This window comes from Erythrolamprus reginae, chromosome 11, assembly GCF_031021105.1.
Source record: "Erythrolamprus reginae isolate rEryReg1 chromosome 11, rEryReg1.hap1, whole genome shotgun sequence".
In the NCBI taxonomy this organism is placed as follows: domain Eukaryota; kingdom Metazoa; phylum Chordata; class Lepidosauria; order Squamata; family Dipsadidae; genus Erythrolamprus; species Erythrolamprus reginae.
In genome coordinates this window covers 23,876,395-23,898,697 of record NC_091960.1, presented here as the reverse complement: position 1 = coordinate 23,898,697, position 22,303 = coordinate 23,876,395, and the positions used below count along the sequence as shown (strand labels likewise).

General features: G+C 41.0%; 1 protein-coding gene across 2 annotated transcripts in view; it reads right to left on the bottom strand.

Annotated features, from left to right (window-relative positions):
- The window catches only part of DLGAP3 (DLG associated protein 3), a 58,526-nt gene that overhangs the window by 23,972 nt on the left and 12,251 nt on the right, over positions 1–22,303 (bottom strand). Inside the window, exons 2-5 of one of the 2 annotated variants that reach the window (XM_070764747.1) lie at positions 14,695–14,900; positions 11,328–11,442; positions 6,099–6,342; positions 3,429–3,769 (exon numbers count right to left, since the gene is read on the bottom strand). In XM_070764747.1, coding sequence (XP_070620848.1) covers positions 3,429–3,769; positions 6,099–6,342; positions 11,328–11,442; positions 14,695–14,900 — 906 coding nt within the window. The remainder of the gene's footprint in view (positions 1–3,428; positions 3,770–6,098; positions 6,343–11,327; positions 11,443–14,694; positions 14,901–22,303) is intronic. The other variant, XM_070764748.1, reaches the window with a different exon arrangement.

The window sequence follows — 22,303 nt, the reverse complement described above, 5'->3', positions numbered from 1 at the left end:
CATAATTTTGGCCACTACTGTATTTATGAACTGTAAAGGTAAGTGTTCCCCTCTTAGTTTGTGTATGATCTAGGACAGTGATGGTGAATGTATGGCATGAGTATCACAGGTGGCACGCGAAGCCATATCTGCTGGCACGCAAGCTGTTGCCCTAGCTCAGCTCCAATGTGCATGTGTGTGCTGGCCAGCTGATTTTTGGCCCACACAGAGGCTCTGGGAGGGTGTTTTTGATTCCAGAGAGCCTCCGGGGGGGATGGGTAGGGAGCTTTTACCCTCCCCTGGCTCTAGGGAAGACTCTGGAGCCTGGGGAGGGCAAAATATGAGCCTACTGGGCCCACCAGAAGTAGGGAAACAGGCTGTTTCTGGCCTCCTGAGGGCCTCCAGGGGGCAGAGGAAGCTGTTTTCATCCTCTGCAGGCATTGAATTAATTAATTCATTAAATAATAATAATAATAATAATAATAATAATAATAATAATAATTTCTTAGATTTGTATGCCGCCCCTCTCTGAAGACTCAGAGCAGCTTACAACAGTAATAAACAATGTACAAATCCAATACTTAAAAAACATCTAAAACCCATCGTCCCTACTGCAGCGTTGTCCCAGTATCGGCCACTCTCACTGGCTGATGCCTCTGTGGTGATAGTGTCCCTGCTTTTCTCTCAAGTTGGCCTCTCCTAGTTTGATGTAAATGCAGTATGGGTATGGTGCAGGTTTCCTCATTCTTCTCACAGACCCGGCGACTCTACTTGCATCGGTCCCGTTCACCTCCTCACTCCGTGTAAATAAAATTTATTTTAAAAAATTTAAAATAAAAAAGAAGTTTCAAGCCGATGCTATGCAAGGACCCAGGTCCAGGCTGTGGAGCACCCTTTGCCTTCAAAATCAAAGTGCTGCTTAGTGTAACCTACGGATTCTTTGGAGCAGCAGCTTATCAGCAAAACCAGCCTGCCAGGTCCAGTCCTCGGAGGAAAAATGTCAGCAAACTATGCAAATGTTTATTCAGTCAACTACAAATATATCCCTTTGAGCTTTCTTTTAAAAAACCAAAATCTTTAGATTTGCAACTTTTGGGAGTGTTCTTGGAGAATGCCCTGCCTGGTGGGATAACTGAACTGAACTAGTTGGACTGGCGAAAATGTATTGTGCTTTCCAGGCACCTGTACAATGTGAACTCTTGTAGCCCTACAGTTTGGCAAGCGTGGCTGCCTCAGAGGGTGGAATGTTTGAGAACCAAAAGAAAGAACAACAGCCCATCAATAGACTTGATTACATGTGTAATATAAACATAGCCAAGATGTCTTCTAGCATAGGGGTCCCCAACCTTTTGGACCTCAGGGACCCCCAAATTCATAATTTTAAGTCCTGCAGGCCACTAATATGATTAAAAAAAAAAGATAAATACATTTATAAAATAATGATCAGAGAACTTCCATTTTATTAATATGAAATGCATCTATTTAATGTAACAAAATTATAAATTATTATTTAATTATAACAAGATCATAAATGCTTATGTAATCGTAACAAAATCTTTCAAGGTTATTAAAATTATTAAAGGTAGTGTAATTATTGCAAAATAATTGAAGCTTATTTGATGGTGGCTTGCTGATGTTGTTGGGAAAGTCAGTCCCATATTCCAGATTAGTAGCTGTAGTCCCTTCCCTTCCCTTCCCTTCCCTTCCCTTTCTTCTTCCTGAACTGGATTAATTGCACTCAGCCATATCAGGGCCAGGGGCCAAGACTTCTCCACGGACTACCAAAATTTTATCATGGACCACCAGTGGTCCACGGACCACAGATTGGTGACCTGTGTTCTAGCACACCGATATCATTTCCACATTAGTGATTTATGGCTTCTTCTTGAACCATATAGTTTTCATTATCCCAGAATAAATGTAGTGTAGACAGGCTTCATCTCACTTCAACAATGGATGGTTCGTGCTGTGAAGACACTGTAAGTCAGTAGCACAGAAATAAAACTAGAAACCAGAAACACTCTTTGGTCTCTTTGTAATATCTTATTGCTTTCTTTGCAGATCACAACACCAGCTATTTTACTGGTAGAAATCAGAAATCAGCAACCACGACGTTGCACCTGTAAGCTTGAAAACAATTTCATTTTTATGATGATGTGAGATGGATGGAAGAACCCTCTGTAGTCCAAATTTCATGGACCTCCTAAAGAAAATTCAATTTACTCAAGATTCAAGATTTTCTGTATGACTTGCAAATATGACTGAGGAAGCTAAAGCTTCACAAAGAGTACTTCAAAACCCGCCAAGGACGAGTATAATAGAATAGAATAGAATATGGAATGGAATGGGAATAGACAGGAGTAGGAATATTGTAAAGTAGAAGAATGGAAAGGAATGGAAAGGAACAGAACAGAACAGAATAGAATAGAATAGAATATGGAATGGGAATAGGCAGGAATAGGAATATTGTAAAGTAGAAGAATGGAATGGAACGGAACAGAACAGAACAGAATAGAACAGAATATGGAATGGAATGGAATAGGAATATTGTAAAGTAGAAGAATGGAATGGAACGGAACAGAACAGAACAGAATAGAACAGAATATGGAATGGAATGGAATAGGAATATTGTAAAGTAGAAGAATGAGATGGAATGGAAAAGGGAAGGGAAGAGAAGAGAATATGGAATGGAATAGAGAATAGAATAGCATAGAGTAGAGTAGAGTAGAGTAGAACAGAATAGAATAGAATAGGGACAGGAACAGGAACAGGAACAGGAACAGGAACAGGAACAAGAACAGAACAAAACCGAATAGATATAAAGATGTCTCATTGAAGTATTTAGTCTGTAGAAGATCCATGACTTGCATAGAATAAAATAGAAGAGAAGAGAATGTAGAACAGAGCAGAACAGAATGTATACTGCTAAAAAAAAATAAAGGGAACACTCAAATAACACATCCTAGATCTGAGTGAATGAAATCTTTTCATTGAATACTTTGTTCTGTACAAAGTTGAATGTGCACAACAGCATGTGACATTGATTGTCGATCAATGTTGCTTCCTAAGTGGACACTTTGATTTCACAGGAGATTGATTTACTTGGAGTTATATATTGTTGTTTAAGTGTTCCCTTTATTTTTTGAGCAGTGTAGAATAGAGTAGAGTAGAACAGAACAGAACAGAACACTTTATTTGGCCAAGTGTAATTAGACACACAAGGAATTTGTCTCTAGTGCAGAAGTTCCATTTTTCTTTCAAAGCAACAGAATAATCATCATTATCCTCATAATAATACCAATTAGAAAAGAGTAAAGGAGATACTACATTTCTGATGGTCAATGATTATGTCAGAAGTAAAGCAAGAGGCTTTGTCACAAGCAGTGCTTCTTGAATGGCCCCAGCCAAGATACAACTTCCCTCCATCAGTGAAGCCATTCCAAACCTACCTGAACACCGATAGATGGACGCCATTTCCTCTGGCGAGCCAGACTTCTTAGCTCTTCCCTTCCTGGAATTGTCCTGATGATAAGGGTGGAAGGTTTGGGGGAAGTCCGGGCTTGGACCGAAGGCAAATCCAGAGACATGGCAGTGATCTTGGTACTTTCCAAACTCTCCGAAGAGTTGCAGTGCTTGGTGGCCTCTTTGGTCCAGGATGGACTTCGGTTGATCTCTCTGGGCAGGAAACTGTCATGGGTCGATTCGGTGCTGCTTTGGGCTGTAACAGCAATGAGGGGCTTGGCTTTGATTCCTGAAGGGAGGGCTGGTGGAGCTTTCCGGTAACTAAAAGCTATAGGTAGGGAAGAGAAAGGAAAGCAAAATGGAGCAATTGAAAAGGATGCTTACACTTTAATTACCATCTACTAGGCTACACCCAGGGCATCATAACCTTTGTCAGCGTTTCAAAAAGCATCTGAGAAATAAATCAGAATCCAAGGCTTGGCCTTCTTCAAAGTTCAAAGTTATTAGCCATGTCAGCACAACTGGAGAAACCTGAATCTAAAGTCTCAAGGGTATCCACCCAAGTTAGAGCTCATTTCCTTGCATCTCCTCCCACAAGCCCATCACATGAACCATATATCTTCTGCTAGTGTTCCTGCAACACCGAGCAGCTTCCTGCCCACCGAGGAACAAAAGCTGACCTTGAGAACCTAAAAGGATTGTGTCATGGCATACAGCCAACCTACCCACTGTTCTGTTTGGGTGCCCCCAGACTTCATAACACCAACTGGAAAAAGCAGCCAGACACGCTGGTAAAAGCAAAAGCACTTTATAGTTTGAAAAATAAACACAGAGAAAAATCTGTTCTTCCCAACAGGCAGGCTATGAGACTTCACAGCAGAGTCCTGATGGCCAGACAATACAGCAGACTTCTTGCTGGCACACCCACCACTGTAGAGAATAAGACCCACACCTTTTCCCCCCAAGGTTTCAGTATTCAAAGTCACAAACCAGAATTCCAAGACGCCAAAGATCACAGCCAGGTCCCAGGACTCCCAAAGATAATACTCCACAAGCCAGGAAGGGTGGGTCTGCCTTTTCAGCCTTTCCAGAGAGCACCACACCCAAACCCAGCTGTTGCCTCTTTAGTGCTGAAAGTACCTGGCTAATTGTCCCCTTCGTTGTGTTGCTCTTCTCTGCTGGAGATCGATTATTGCTTGTGCATTTTCATCTAAGGAATCCAGGCTGCTTGCTGGGGAGAGCTCCCTCTCGGGGGACTCTGGCTGTCCTCCCTCTCCCTCAGCCTGAGATTCCTCCTCCCCGTCTGCCTGAACCTCCTGTTCCTCATCCTCCCCCTCTGAGCAGGAAGCCGGCAGAGGATCAGCCGTTCCCTGAGGGGCCTCAGACGGAATCACAACACCCACCAGCAAGAAACATTCCAAAAGAACATAGCATGATGTGGCAGGCCAAAACTTCTAAGCACCTTGTCTCAAGGCTACTTGGTTTAGTACTAATGTAACGAAATGGGAAGAAGGAATAACTCTGTGGAACAGCAGGAAGAATTGCAACCAAAGCAAAGTCTAAGGGGTTGCCACAAAAAAGAAGGGTGTAGTCAACCTATTTCCAAAGTACTTTTGGAGAACAAGAAGCAATGGATAGAAACTAATCAAGGAGAGAAGCAACCAAGAACTAAGGAGAGATTTCCTGATGGTTAGAACAATTAATCCATGGAATGACTTGCCTCCAGAAGTTGTGGGCACTCCATCAATGGAAGTTGGACAATAAGAAGAGATTGGACCACCACCTGTCTGAAATGGTGTAGGGTTTCCCAACTGAGTGGAGGATTAGGCTAGAAGGCCTGCAAGGTCCTTTCCAAATCTATTGTTTTGTTATACGGTAATCAGAGAAAAAAAATCTGAGTTAGAGGCTATTTGAGGAAACTTTCAGATCTGACCTTCCCTCGTTCTCATGAAGATTACGAGAGGGAGGGAGCAAAATTCATTCAGACTTGATGTCAATTCTGCCAGGTAGACCAGACTTGAAATCCAAAGACCCTCAAGTAAATCTTATTTTTATTGTAAGGTTATAATAACAGAATCTTGCAAATCTCCATGTATCCTATTTTCTCTTCCTTTCTTTATCTTCGTGAGAATGAGAGAAGGTCGTATGTAACATGCTTTCTCTCATTACAGGACTCAGATGCCTTTTATCTGACCTTTTCTTAGTTGTGGATCTTACTCTTGTTCTTCAAGGTTATTCCTTCTATCCATTACAATTATATAGCCCCAGTTTATTGATAAGATTGGCCAAGGACAGAAAACCAGATCAGTTTTTGACTTGATTCTTTCCCGTACAAATACAAATGGATGTGAATTGATTCATAGCAAAAACAAGTAAAGTCACGTTTAGACACAATAAATAGCATTCTACATTCCTGAAACTGAGAGTGATAAGTAAGTTGGATTGTTAGCCTGCAAGTTGGTTCAGATATAGCTTTCTGTCTAAAACCAGGGTGAGCGTCACATCATTCCATAGAACAGCGTTCTCATACCTTCCTCAAAGTCAGCTCCAAATTCCTTTCCACCAAGCAACATCTTATTACCAAAGGGTCTTCTGTTTAATCTCACCTACCTAGAGGTTGCTCATCGCATGCCTAGAGGTTCTTCTTGGGTACTTACAGGTGCTTGGCTTGAGGATGCTGCTGGTGAGAGGTTGGCCAGGCTGGTGAGTGGTTGTTGCCAGGGTGAAGAGAGAGAGGCAGTCATCATCCTGGGAGCAGCCAGCTTGAATGGCCCGCAGGTAACTATGGCTGCGCATGCGGAAGCAACCGGGCAGATCCAAAGCCTCCACAGCCTGGGACTCCACCTCTCCGAAAACAGACTCACACACAGCCTCAAACTGATGGTTCAACTCATCATTGATCTGGGAAGACAAGGGAAGGGTGAAGAGGAGGGAATTCAGACCCATTCACCCTTCAATAATTTATCCCTATTGTCCTACTAAGTCTATCTTCAAAAGATTGTATCTACCTCCAGGGGCAGATTCCTATTACTGCTACGACTGGTGTGCTGGCGCACAGCTTTGGTTAGCTTGTGTTCATATGTGTGCATCCCAGTGTATTTTTGCTTCTTTGCCTCTGTACAAATCGATGGTGAGACCACATTTGGAGTACTGTGTACAGTTCTGGTCACCTCACCTCAGAAAGGATATAATGGAACTGGAAAAGGTGCAAAAAAGGGCAACAAGTATGATCAAGGAAATGGAGCACCTCCCTTATGAAACCAGGTTGCAACGCCTTGGTCTCTTCAGCCTTGAAACATGGCGTTTAAGGAGTGACTTGATTGAAGTGTATAAAATCATGCGCGGGATAGAAAAGGTGGATAGAGAAAATTATTTTTTCTATCACAATACTAGGACAAGGAGGCCCTCCCTAAAGCTCATAGGTAGGAAAGTGAGGACAAATAAAGGGAAATATTTCTTCACCCAGAGGGTCACTGGTTTATGGAATTCACTTCCAAAAGAGTTTGTGACAGCTATCAGCCTTGATAGCTTCAAGGCAGGATTAGACAGATTCATGGATACCAAGTGTACCAGTGGTTATTGAAATGGATGTCCATGTGCCACCTCTATGTTGGTGGAGGCAGGCAGGATTCCCTTGAGTACCATTTGCTGGAGGTCAAGGAAGGGTTTTGCCTTCTCTTTCTGCTCAACATCCCCATGTACAATTGGTGGGCCACTGTGGGACACAGAATGCTGGATTCGATGGGCTTTGGCCTGATTCAGCATGGTTCTTCTTATGTTCTGTGCATGCAAAATCTCACAAGGGGATAGGCACGCATGTGAGATTTCTGCAATGTTTTTGCTTCCACGCATGCGCAGGAGCAAATATTTTTCAAAATCTCTCTTGCGTGTGCATCTCCTTGCAAGATTTTGCTTCCTGTGCATGCGCAGTAGCTGGGACGCATGCACACGCAAGCTAATTGAAGCTGCGCATGAAGAGCAGTGATCGCTACCAGTGCGCTGTCTTTTACCATACTGGTAACAACCCACTACTGTCAACTTCGTGTCAACTTTCTGATGGGTCTATGTCTATGATGGCGAATCTATGGTATGCGGGCACACATGCCATCACCAGCTGCACTGATTCCATCACATACATGCGTGAAGACCAGTAGGCCTGGTGCACATGTGAGTGAAGCTAGCCGCTCTCTTCTGGGTTTCATCATGTGCATGCATGCGGACCAGCTGGTCTTCGCATATGCACATGATGGAACCCAGAAGTGCAGCTAGAAACAGTGTGCATGCGCACTGGTCAGTTGCTCTCTTCTGGGTTTCAGTGGTCCGGCACATACACACGCATTCCTGTGTCGGCGCTCAGTGCCAAAAAGGTTACCCACCACTGGTCTATGTTATCACAAATCTCTGTCACATTCATCAGTGCAATGAAAGTGTATTGCTGGTTTCTTACACCACTTTAAGTCCAACTGTGGTATCATCTCAATGTATTGTCTGAAACTCCCCATTTGTTTCACAGACCAGATCTAAATCAACATTGAGGCATTGAATCATCCAAACCCTTGAGTGAGATTGCGCAGGCAGCCCTCAACTGACTGTGGATCACTTAGAGACCATTTAAAGTTGCAAACTGAATTAGAAGTTCTGACAGCCGGTCCCTCCCCTACGATCATGGGATTGCATTTTGGGAGCTGGGCAATCAATCCATATTTCAGCTGTTTGCAGCATCCTGCAGTCTGGTGATTACAATTTGCAAAGATTTTTTTTTTTGCTAGAAACTGGCTTTACTTTTAATTTCAGTCAAAATAAAATACCCATTTCGTACAATAGGACAATCACTTAAAAACCAGCCCGTTCATTATCTTTGTTTTATGACCTTTGCTTTATGACAGCTGCATTTGTTTTAAAATTGCTGAGTTCATTTAATGACTGCTTCAAAAAAGATTGTAAAATGAGGATCAGTCACCTGATGATCTGTTTAACAACTGGCAACACTTACAATCATAATTCATAATCGTAATAAGCAGAGGACTATTTGTAAAGTGAGTCACTGCAAACTCCCAAAATGCCAGGCAGTGTTCAAGGAAAATTTGTCCCCAGTGAACTGTGTTCAATCTTAGGATTTAGCAGTGGAACAAATAAAGTTAAGTATAGGTGTAAATTAGATTGGGAACCTTGGATTGGTCAAAGCCTTAAATTAATTAGCTAAGAGCTACAGCTTGAATTGATTATTCAGACAAAACCACAGAGTTCCAAGTTAAAAGCAAATCAGTCTTATTCTATAAAAGCTGGTTGATTCTATTATGCCGCTTAGTTGGGATTGCTGGAAATTGCAAAGATAATTTTTGCTTTGATTCGCGCCATACTTCAGTTCCACTCAAACCTATGTGAATGGTTAATTGCCAGTAAGAGGGATGAATTGAAAACTTCTTCTAAATGAAACACAGACTTGTTTTGGGTCGTGAAAAGGTATGTTGTGCTTTTTTCAATTGTTCAGAAAAGCACCTATTTCAAGCATTTGGAAATCTGCAGATATATGTTGTTGGGGACATGGGAGAATCTGTCAATTTCAGTTGCTCTCAGTTGCTTTCTATGTCTCATTTGTGCAAATCTGTCAGTTTTGATTCTGTTTCTCATTTTTCTTGGTGGGTATTTTGCTTGTCTAGTCCCGCAGTAAATCAAGATTTCCTCCCCCCCCTCAAAACCCCATAATATATTGTAATGAATTTTGCACACAATTATTCTTGTACAGTTTTTGTCTGCAATTCTGCCTCTGCCTTAATATTATGATATCATATAATATCATACATCTTTGTGTGTGTCTATGTGTGTGTAAAAGTACAAAGTCTGAAGAACAATTTTGATTTGTACATTGGTTTGAAAATGCAAAATTCATTGAAAAAATTGTCTCCAATTTCTAAATGCCCTAATCCACAATTTCACTTACTCTAACTAATTCTTTCCTTGAAATTCCACTGGACCATCGCTGCATCTTGTCCTAATGGATCTCATAAGTTAATTAAACATATTTTAAGAATGTTTCCCCTTTACACTTCTCAAATTCCAGCAACACTGACACAAATATCTGTTAATCATAAATAGGACAGTCTTTTTATGTTTGCAAATCCAATGTGCTGTATGCAATAAATAAATATCACTGCTCTCACTCTCTTTTTCCCAATCACAATGAATAATAAATTTATAAATTACTGACACCTCGCATCATGGACATAAATTGTTTCAACTACTACCCTCAAAACGATGCTATAGAGCACTGCACACCAAGACAACTAGACACAAAAATAGTTTTTTCCAAAACGCCATCACTCTGCTAAACAAATAATTCCCTCACCACTGTCAAACTATTCACTAAGGCTGCATTACTATTACTATTAGTCTTCTCATTGTTCCTAACACCCTTCTCCTCCCTCTTATGACTGCAGGGCCGTAACTTGTTGCTTGTATCCTTACGATATATATTAATATTGATTGTTTCCTGATTGCTTATTTGTACCCTAAGACAATAATTAAGTGTTGTATCTCATGATTCTTGACAAATGTCTCTTTTCTTTTATGTACACTGAGAGCATCTGCACCAAAAACAAATTCTTTATGTGTCCAATCAAACTTGGCCAATAAACAATTCTGTTCTGTTCTATTCTATTCTATTCTATTCTATTCTATTCTACTCTATTCTTTTCTTTTCTTTTCTTTTCTATTCTATTCTATTAAAACACAGCATGATTTGTTACTTATCATTTCTCTTTTTCTTTCCAGGATGCAGCACAAATGAAATCTCAGGAAAGTGTGAATTTTTGGCTCCAGAGACTGAAAGCCATTCCAGGATTACTCTGCAGAAATGGGTTGGTCTATATGGTTCTCTGAATAACTGAATGGCAAAGCATGCAGATGCCAAAGCACAGGGAAAGACGAATAATTCACGGATGCAAGTAAGGTGAGCATGCATCAGACCAAAGCATAGCAGCCAAGGTTTCTTAAGCCAAAGCAGCCTGACTAGCAAGTCTGGTATCCAATCAAATTTAGTCATTTCCACTGGCAATCCTGGCTCAACAGAGAGGGCTTGCATTGCAGGCATTTGTTAATGGGAGAATTCCTCATTTGCATGAGGGCATTGCCATTTTTCAATTAGCTATCAGACCAAAAATTCATCATTCGTCCGTCATAGAGCTATGAGCGGTGGTGGCAAAATAGTTAGAATGCAGCATTGCAGCCTGACTCTGCCCACTGCCAGGCGTTCGATCCTGACCAGCTCAAGATTGAGCCGCCCCGAGTCTGCGGAGAGGGGCGGCATACAAATCTAAATAATAAAATAAATAAATAAAATAAATTGACTCAGCCTTCCATCCTTCTGAGATTGGTAAAATGGGGACCCAGATTCTTGGAGGCAGTATGGTGACTCCGTAAACTGCTTAGAGAGGGCTGTACAACACTATGGAGGGGTATACAAGACTAAGGTCTATTGCTATTGTTAGCTTTTGTTCCAGAAAGCTTTTGCTCCACAAAAAAAGACCGTCTAGAATTCTTGCTTGGCGGAGCATTTCTTAATGAAACATCCCTGGAGAACAAAAAAACAACAACATACTTGCAAGCATCTCACTAGGGACAATGAAATGCAAACAAATGCCTCCTTGCCCTAAATTGATTTATTTTTTTAATTTGATCATACCACTACAAGCAGGGGAAAAAACACACACACACAACAGGCTCTCAATATTCCATATCCCAAACATCCAGTTATCATACCGTAAGTTATGTGACACAATTTCCCACTCAGCTAAATGGACACTGGGATTACTTCTCATGACTGTCTTTCACTTCTACTTGGTCAGTTTTCTACCATCCAAGAAAGGAAGAGAAAAAAACCACCTCACCTGCCCGGTGGTGAAGGAACGTCCATACCCTTGTCCCCGGGGCCGGATTCGGGGTGGTGTGCAGCAGCTGGGACAGTTACAGATATATGAGTCAGAATAGTGTCTACTTGCAAACCTAATGAGAGACATGGGGAAGAAAGGTTTCTCAACAAAACCCCAAAGCAGGACAGGAGCACAACACATGAGTTGGCTGGCTGGTTTTACATGGCCAAGTTCTCCGCTCCTATAAAATAGGCAAATTCTTGCAGCTCATTTCATCAATATATATTAATGAAATGAACTCTTGTGGTTATAACCTCCAGCAAGTACCAGGAATTGGCACTAAGGAATTGGAATTGTATGAATCGGGAAGGCAAATAAATAAAAAATAAATAGACCTTTATTACAGTCAAAGACCATTAATATAATAATTTTTTTTGAAATACAGAACGTCCAAGAACCGTTTCAGATTCTTAGAATCTAGACATTTTAGTATCTCTTTGATCTTAGTAGAAGATTCTTGGGTGATAAATGTAGTCCTGGACTTACAGCAGTTTGTTGACCATCCAAAGTTAGTCGTCACCCAAGTCAACAAATACATGCTAGGTGTTGAGGTTCTTGGACATCTGGAGACAAATGACTTACAAAATTCATGACTTTTGGCTGACCAACCAAAAACTGACCCATTGTAAATATACAAAAGATGTACATATCTCGCTATGTTGAAGGCATACATTTGCAATGAATCCACACTGCTGCTGTGAAGAATCTGGCCACCTGTGCTGTAATTATGACCTGTTCATCTTTAAGCAGCCACTGGAGATAGGTAGTGTCTGAGTGGCCAGGATACCTTGCAATTAGTGGCAAAATATGTTTTTTTTCCTTAATGTCTGTATAAAAGGAGCATCTCAGGAGCTTATGTCCCTCAGTCTCCACCTCTCCTGAGCCACAAGGGCAAAATCTTTCAGTTAATGGTATTCTTTTGCACGGGAAGCCAAAAGAATCAGCTTTACAGAATGTGATCCTAGACTTGACCTCAACACTTCACTGATAAGGAAGGAAGTTGGGTTGCCAAAGAGAGCAGATCTGGAGAATTTGGGGCCCTTAACATGGTACCATATTAGCTCCAGGACAGCATAGAAGGAGAGAATCAATGACCAGAAAGGTAGACTTCAGACTGGCTGTCATTAAGGGGTTCTTGATGGTCTCTTTTGTGTGCTTGTGTATGTAGATTTTTTTTAATTTTTAAACTCCATATTCATACGTATATCAATGCATATATCTTCAAAACATATCAATAACATAATTCTAGCTGATCTCTTTTATTTTCATATCAACGGAAACTGCAGATCGTGCAGAACGCAGCCGCGAGAGCCATCGTGGGGCTTCCTAGATTCACCCACGTTTCTGCAACACTCCGTGGCCTGCTGCCGATCAGTTTCCGGTCACAATTCAAAGTGTTGGTTATGACCTTTAAAGCCCTGCATGGCATTGGACCAGAGTACCTCTGGAACCGCCTGCTACCACACGAATCCCAGCGACCGATAAGGTCCCACAGAGTTGGCCTTCTCCGGGTCCTGTCGACCAAACAATGTTGTTTGGCGGGCCCCAGGGGAAGAGCCTTCTCTGTGGCAGCCCCGGCCCTCTGGAATCAACTCCCCCCGGAGATTAGAACTGCCCCCACACTCCTTGTCTTTTGTAAATTACTCAAGACCCATCTATACCGCCAAGCATGGGGGAGTTGAGACACCTTTCCCCCAGGCTTTTTTTATATTTATGTTTGGGTTTGTATATGTTGTTTGCTTTTTAAAATATGCTAGGGTTTTATGTGTTTTTTAATATTAGATTTGTTTTCGCTGGAATATTGTTTTTATTATTGTTGTGAGCTGCCCCGAGTCTTTGGAGAGGGGCGGCATACAAATCTAATAAATTGAATTGAATTGGATTGAATTATCGTATTAATAGGTTATCAGTCTGTGTTCATGTTTCTCTTTCTCACTCCCCTCCTACTCTCTCCATCTCTCCCATCTATCTTCCTTCCCTTCTCTCTGTCCTTCCTTTCTTTTCCTCTCCACTCCACCTCTGCCTTTCTCCAACTATTTCCTCTCTCTCCTTCTTAATCTTCCTTTGAATGATTTCAGTTCTAATAAATTTTATGTTATACAGACTGATTAATAAATAATTATATTCTTTTGGTGTCTTTCCTCTTCCGGTATTTTATAATATTTATAACCTTTAGTAGTTGGTATATACTTTAAAACTAATATTACCATTTCCTTACGTTCTATTTTTGTCATCTGCATTTAAAGTAGGCAACATCATTAGTACTGGTGTGTATTAGTGCTAGTACTGATAATGTTACCTAGTTTGGGTAATGAAATAGCTGCAAGAAAACAGCCAAACTCAGAGAGCATCAAAGACCCCTCATTTCAGCCCTAAGCTACAAATATTTTCCTTTATTGACAGTCATTCAATTGCTCCAATGTTTCTCATCGGTTACCATAATAAAGTTTTGATTTGACCTGATTTTCAGTTCCTCGAGAAGCGGTGGGGTCAAAGAAGAGGAAGATTGGCTCAGGAAGGATACAAACCCCCAGATGGTTGGGGGCATGTTGACTGTCTGGAGCTATCCATGGTCCTGAAGGTTAGGTTTTTTTCTTCCCTGCCCAATTCCTTCAGGTATCCCGTGTCTTGCTTAGGTCAGGAAAAATAATTGGCTCTTAATCTGAGTTCGGGAAAAGTCAAACCCATTCCCAATTGACTTTTGCTGCTGCTCTCTTTCTATGATTTCCCTGATCAGAGACACCATTATCCTCTATCCTTACCCGCTTTGCCTTCCCCCATAATCTTATTACTGGCTCGAGGTTGACTCAGCCTTCCATCCTCCCGAGGTGGGTAAAATGAGGACCCGGATTGTGGGAGCAATATGCTGGCTCTGTTAAAAAGTGCTATTTCTAACATGTTGTAAGACGCCCTGAGTCTAAGGAGAAGGGTGGCATAAGAAAATCAAATCAAATCAAATCAAATCAAATCAAATCAAATCAAATCAAATCAAATCAAATCAAATCAAATCAAATCAAATCAAATCAAATCAAATCAAATCAAATCAAATCAAATCAAATCAAATCAAATCAAATCAAATCAAATCAAATCAAATCAAATCAAATCAAATCAAATCAAATCAAATCAAATCAAATCAAATCAAATCAAATCAAATCAAATCAAAATATATCAGTTTGGCTACTGGTATTAGGAAACCTCACTCAGATTTCCTATGGCTTCTTCCTCTCAGTTAAGAGAGTATTCTTTATGTATAGACCACAGTTCAGTTCAATGGTCATCCTTTCTTAAGCATCCCCCCCATACTCTTCCTATGGTAGTTTCTTACTTGGTTCTGGCCTGATCTACGCTGGATGAACGGCGGTATGCCTCACGACGGGCCACCTCCTTGGGAGACACTTTGGTGCTGGTATCTGAGTCCCCACTGTCATCATCTCCCATGGCCTTGATATAGCTGCCACTCCGCATCCGTCGACAAGGGATCTCGCCGTCCTTCCCCGATGTTGGGTATCCTCCCCAATCATCCTGTGGCACCTGAAGGAAGAAGAGACTTTGTGGAGGAAGAGCACATGGTATGTTGGATCAGAAGGAAGTTCTATGGGAGGTCTTGGCTGTAATTAAAGCAGACTTTATGAAGTGCAGTTAGAAGGGAGGTCTTCAAATTTGGCAACTGTAAGACTTGTGGACTTCAACTCCCAGAATTCTGAGAGTTGAAATCCACAAGTCGTAAAGTTGCCAGGTTTGTGTCTCCCTGGGATAAACAAAGAAACCCAAGCGAGCTAGAGAACTTCCTCTGAAATATAAGCTAGGACCTTCATTGTTCATTGTCTCATTTCAGTTGCAAACTTACTTTCATCAGAGTAAATAAGAGCCGGTAGAGTCAGCAAAGAAATATAGATAAGGGGTTTATTCCATCCCTTTCCTCTTTCTTTTTTAACCTTAGCCACAATGAGCTTCCACCCATTAAGATTTGAGTTGCTGAAGTTCAGCAAACTTCATGCTGACATAGCTGGCTGGAGAATTCTGGGAGTTGAAGTCCCCAAGTCTTAAAGTTGCCAACTTTGAAGACACCCCCCTCCCCCTGAATTAGAATATTGGAGAGAGGAACTGAGGCTCATTGTTCCTTTTGTAGCAACCTACTAAAAGAATATGCTTTAAATGCTATCTTTTAGCTGTCACTTTGAGCTCAGCTTTTTTTTGGGGGGGGGAACTGTAAAAACTACTGACTATTGGAACATATGTCTCAGTGAATGTCTTCCTTTCCTTTATGGTTTTTTTTAAAAAAAAACAGAGGCTGGATTTGTGGATTCCTTAGTTCCTTTCCAGCTCCATGATTCTGTGATTCCTCTCCAATATTCTTTTTCATTTGGCTCACCTTTAATGGTTCTAAAAAAAGATAAAGATTTTCTGTCCACTCATATCTAACTCCAGGGGATGGTGCTCATCTCTATTTCCTAGCTGAGGTAACCAATGCTGTCTGAAAATGTTTCCGTGTTCATGTGGCCAGCATGACTATATGCTGAGGCACATGAAACGGTGTTACCTTCCCATTGAAGTGGTACCTATTTATCTATTAATCTCTAGTGAGCCACAATGGTGCAGGGGTTAGAGTGAAATACTGCAGGCTACTTCTGCAGACTGATGGCTCCCTGCAATTTGGCAATTCAAATCTCACCAGGTTCAAGATTGACTCAATCTCCCATCCTTCCAAGATGGGTAAAACGAGGACCCAAATTGTTGGGGGCAATATGCTGATTCTGTAAACTGCTTAGAGAGGGCTGGAAAAGCACTGTGAAGTATAATATAAGTCTTATTGCTATTGCTACTCACATTTGCATGCTTTCACATTGCTAGGTTGGCAGGAACTGGGGCAGGAATGGGCACTCTTCCCATTATATGGTGCTTGGGTCTTGAACTGTTAACCTGCAGGTCAACAAGCTCAGTGTCTTAACCACTAGGTCACCACACCCCCTGTAATGGTTCCAGTGAGCACTACCTTATCCCACCATTTCCTTAATCCCATTTAAAAAAATACCCTGTCCTTGGCACACAACAGGTCTCAGGATCAGAGAGGCTGACATGAGCAGTACCTGCTATAAATAGGATATATTATATATATACTGGTCAAAGAAATAAAGGGAACATTCAAAGAACACATCCTAGATCTGAATGAATGAAATATTCTCATTGAATACTTTGTTCTGTACAAAACTGAATGTGCACAGGAGCATGTGAAGTTGATTGTCAATCAGTGTTGTTTCCTAAGTGGACAGTTTGATTTCACAGAAGTTTGATTTACTTGGAGTTATATTCTGTAGTTTAAGTGTTCCCTTTATTTTTTTGAGTAATGTCTGTACGTACGTATATACGTATGTATGTATATAGGATAAACTTAAGTGCACCAGTGTGCCTTCCGTCTCCTGTCCTAATGTTTCTCTCTTACTAGTATTATGTATATAAACATTATTATATCTTATATATGTCATATCATTGTTATACCAACAGTACTTACTTGACAAAACAAATAAATGAATAAAATAAATACGAACAATAGAGTTGCTATGTTCATTCTGATAACCTTTCTGAATATTTATTGGGCTTAAAAAAATCAGCATCAGAAGAGTACTGGCAACTTTCAACTTGGCTGTTGGGGAAGACTCTAGATAACACCATGGTTAGAAATTGAACTGATGGATCATCAATCAGAGTTTTCACGTAAGGCTCAAGAGACCATCTACATTTTCTTACTTTAAATAAAGTTCTCTTAAAATGCTTTAATTGCTTGGAAAGGCAGAAAGAAAAAGAAGAGAACAACCAGTAACAAAGGGGATGGACTTAGTTATATTAAGAATTATTGCACCATTAAGAACTTGAAAGAACAGGTTAGAGACAGATCATAACAGACAAAATCTGGCCATCAGGAGATGAACATGAGTAAACGCCACATAACCAACCAACCAACCAACCAACCAACCAACCAACCAACCAACCAACCAACCAACCAACCAACCAACCAACCTAAACACTTGTCCAAGGCAGCCCCATGAAAATTCTAGTGTAGTTACTGAATAGGAAAGTGATGTAAGGGAATATCATTTGATTCAACTTTGATTTTTCAAGAAAAAGTGTATCACCTGAAATAGCAGATGCCTGAACCATATGCAGGGATGATGTTGGATCTAGGTCTCACTGTCAAAATTAGTGTTACACTCCCATAAATACATTTTCAGGGAAAATAATATCCAAAAATATATACACGTGAATGCAACTTAATCTGTTCTTGAGTTTAAATGATCTATATATCTGTCTATATCTATCTATCCATTCTCCCCCAGTCTCCCCCATCCATCCTCCTATCATGTTCCTTCCTTCCTTCCTTCCTTCCTTCCTTCCTTCCTTCCTTCCTTCCTTCCTTCCTTCCTTCCTTCCTCCCTCCCTCCCTCCCTCCCTCCCTCCCTCCCTCCATCCATCCAAACACCAACCCCCCCGAGCCCGCCCCCCATCCATCCATCTATTATCATCTATCCAGTGAAGGGCTACCGAAATTTTTACTACCACACTGTGGGCGTGGCTTATGCAGGACGCCCTGCATTTTCTTTCAACATCTTTCAGTGCAAATTGGGTACTCTGGGGTGGAGCTCCATTTTTGCTACCCCACTGCATTCCCCCCCTTGTCCTATCTATCTATCTATCTATCTATCTATCTATCTATCTATCTATCTATCTATCTATCTATCTATCTATCAGTCTGCACATTTTTTTGTCATTTATTGAGCATGAATTTCCCAGAATATATTCTTTTGCAGCAGAAAGATGGAAGCAATCAGTAACTACTCATGCAGGAAATAGTAATCAATATTTTTAATTATTGTTTCTCTTCTCCTCCCTGCCTTATTTCTAATCTTGTTCAGTTTTGGCCTATGGCCAAGACTATCAAACTAATTAAGAGACAACAAATCATGAAAAAAATGGATAGGTGTAGGAAAGGGAAATTTACTGCTGTGTTCACAACATTTATTTAAGCAAGTTAAACAACAATCCAGGTTTTTCTCATCATGGTAAACTTGGCTAATGTTTGTTCTGTCTGGGTGCCCCCAGACTTCAACACCAACTGGAAAAAACAGCCAGACACGCTGGTAAAAGCAAAGGCACTTTATAGTTTGAAAAATAAACACAGAGAAAAACCTGTTCTTCCCAACAGGCAGGCTATGAGGCTTCACAGCAGAGTCCTGACGGCCAGACAATACAGCAGACTTCTTGCTGGCACCCACTCCACTGTAGAGAATAAGACCCACGCCTTTCCCCCCAAGGTTTCAGCCTTCAAGGCCACAAGCCAGAATCAGAGACGCCAAAGATCACAGCCAGGTCCCAGGACTCCCAAAGATAATACTCCACAATACAGGAAGGGTGGATCTGCCTTTTCAGCCTTTCTGGGGAGAACCACACCCAAACCCAGCTGTTGCCTATTTAGGGCTGGAAATACCTGGCTAATTGTCCCCTTCTTTGGGCTGCTCTTCTCTGCCTGAGATCGATGATGGCTTGTGCATTTTCATCTAAGGACTCCAGGCTGCTTGCTGGGGAGAGCTCCACCCCGGGGGACTCAGGCTGTTCTCCTTCTCCCTCGGCCTGATATTCCTCCTCCCCGTCTGCCTGGGCCTCCTCCTCCTCCTCCTGTTCCTCATCCTCCCCCTCTGAGCATGGAGCCGGCAGAGGTTCAGCCGTTCCCTGAGGAGCCTCAGACGGAATCACAACAATGTTCATCTTAAATTTTTCTGTGGAAAAGCTTTAGCCTCTTTGGTTGGGTTAAGATTCATTGTATTGTGTTGACCCAGGAAATGGGTTAATGCAGTAATTAAGTAGAGTGTATGGTACAAAGCCAACCAATTTTTGATTTAACACAATTGCCAAATCCTGGACATTTTCAGAGGACATTCATTCATTAGACACACAGAGATAGAATGTAGATGGGGGGAAATGTCAAAGAACTAAATCCTGTATAATCATTATTAATGGAACCTTGGAGATGGTTTTCTTTCTAATTGATAAAGCAGGCTTTCTTGTCTTTAATTTTATCTTTATAACAACTTTGTCAGGTAATTGAAGCTGAAAATGAACTCTGCAGTGAACTAAGAGGGGCTTTGAACCACTTTCATTTTTCCATTCTGTCCCTGACAACTAGAATGCTACTATGGTCCTTGCGAAAGTAAATGTTTCTACTGAGTGATTTGAAAGGGTTTTTGTAAACACTTGCTCCAACCTAGTAAATTTCCAGATGTTTTGAGATAACAATTTGCAGAAATTCTGGGATTGGTCATGCCTACACTTCTGGGGAATACCAGGTAGGAGACATCAGCATGACAGTTGAGATGTTAAGTGGAAGTAGGTTGTCCATTGTATCCAACTAATTGGAGTTATTAAATTTCTCTAACTTTGTTGTAATGAAGGTGGGAAGTCAGTTTTTCTGTTTCTAATTCTGTATTCTTTGTTTCTTTACTTTTTATTTCGCTTTCTATTCCTTTGTATTCTTTTTTTCTCTTTTACTTTTTAGTTTGTAATTAAAATTACTTACTTACTTACTTACTTACTTACTGACTGACTGACTGACTTACTTATTTATTTATTTTGTCCAATACACAATGAGGGTTTTAGTGGGTATATATCTATATACACATAGTAAAATACATGATGAAGGTTATAGAGGAGATACTCATAGTAAAATATATCTAAGAAATAATAGAAAAGAAGATATAGTAATAGAACATATCAATGAAAGAATAGAAGAGATATAGGAATAGAAGAAAGGTATAGGAGATATAGGAGAGCAATAGGACAGGGGACGGAAGGCACTCTAGTGCACTTGTACTCGCCCCTTACTGACCTCTTAGGAATCTGGATAGGTCAACCATAGATAATCTAAGGGTAAAATTACACACACACACACACATGCACATGCATACAAACACACAGATGCACACACACACACACACACACATACACATACACGCTTGGCTAAGCAAATAATTTTACCTGCAGCGAACAGGTTGCCAAGATGAAAACAAAAATGTGGCTTTTGGTAGATTTTCTCTTTCTCCCAAAACTCTTCTATGATGATTGAGGACTGAAGCAGATAGTCACAATGGGGACCAACAACAGATTAACAGAGTTGGAAGGGACCTTGCAGGTATCTATTCCAACCCTCTGCCTAAAAAGGAGACCCTACATCTGCCTCTACCTAGGATTGAACTCACAATCTCCAGTCACAATTCAAAGTGTTGGTTATGACCTATAAAGCCCTTCATGGCATCGGACCAAAATATCTCCGGGACCGCCTTCTGCTGCACGAATCCCAGCGACCAGTTAGGTACCACAGAGTTGTCCTTCTCAGGGCCCCATTGACTAAACAATGTCATTTGGCGAGACCCAGGGGAAGAGCCTTCTCTGTGGCGGCCCCGACCCTCTGGAACCAGCTCCCCCCAGAGATCAGAATTGCCCCCACCCTCCTTGCCTTTCGTAAGCTCCTTAAAACCCACCTCTGTCATCAGGCATGGGGGAATTGAGATATTTCTTTCTCCCCAGGCCTATACAATTTATGCATGGTATGTTTGCATGTATGTTTGATTTTTAATAAGGGTTTTTAGTTATTTTAAATATTAGATTTGTCATATGCTGTTTTATTATTGTTGTTAGCCGCCCCGAATCTACGGAGAGGGGCGGCATTCAAATCAAATCAAATCAAATCAAATCAAATCAAATCAAATCAAATCAAATCAAATCAAATCAAATCAAATCAAATCAAATCAAATCAAATCAAATCAAATCAAATCAAATCAAATCAAATCAAATCAAATCAAATCAAATCAAATCAAATCAAATCAAATCAAATCAAATCAAATCAAATCAAATCAAATCAAATCAAATCAAATCAAATCAAATCAAATCAAATCAAATGTGAGGCAAGAGTTCCACCTCTAGCAGTATTGTTTGTCTTGCTATCAGCATGGTATAAGGATACCGTATCGGTAGTGAAATTTGTGCTGTGTGCATAGCTTCATTTCTGTGTGCGCGTACAGACGTCCCAGTGTATTTTTGCTTCTGTGCATGCGCAGGAAGCAAAACCTCATGAAGGGATGTGTGGGTGAGTGAGATTTTGGCGGTTTCTTGCTTCTGCGCATGCGGGGAAGCAAAAAACCCCCCCCTGAAATCCCACTTTTGCACACGTCTCTTTGCGAGACATTGTTTCCTGAACATGAGCAGAAGCAAAAAGAGATTGGGACGTGCATGTGCATGCAGTGAACTGGTAGTGGCAGGAATGGGAATCCACCCCGGACCTGGACTTCACCTCCCAGAATATCTGGACTTCAATACCCAGAATTCCCCAGCCAGCATTCGCTAGGTGGGGAATTCTGGGAGTTGAAGTCCAAATATTTTCAACTTGCCAAGGTTGGGAAACACTGCTCTAGGTCACACACGATGAAGAACATTCTAATTTCAGTATCCATTCTCATTTCCATTCAAGAGGATAAATCAAGATACCTCATTCCACCTTTCTTTCCATCCCAGAAAAACAGAGTCGTATGCTCAAAAGTACTAGCAATTCTGTCACTGCTGGTTTGGGCTACTCCTTCAGCCCTTAGTCACCGTAGAAGAGGTTTCTTTTTGTTTTTAAAAACCCCTTTACTGATACAATGCAGAAAAGGTTCAGAGAAGAAACTGACATCAGATTTGACGGAAATCATCCTCTTTCCTCACTCCGGTGCTATCATTTTAGCGGAAATCAGAGTTTGCAAACCATAAAATGCAGGGTGTTAAAAGTAATAAATTCTTGATGTATTTCTCATATAGCATAGTTCTGGGAAGTGACAGAAAATTCTCTGCCCAGAAAAATCTGGTAATTTGGGAAAGATGATCTTATCTACACTATATAGACACCTCCCCCA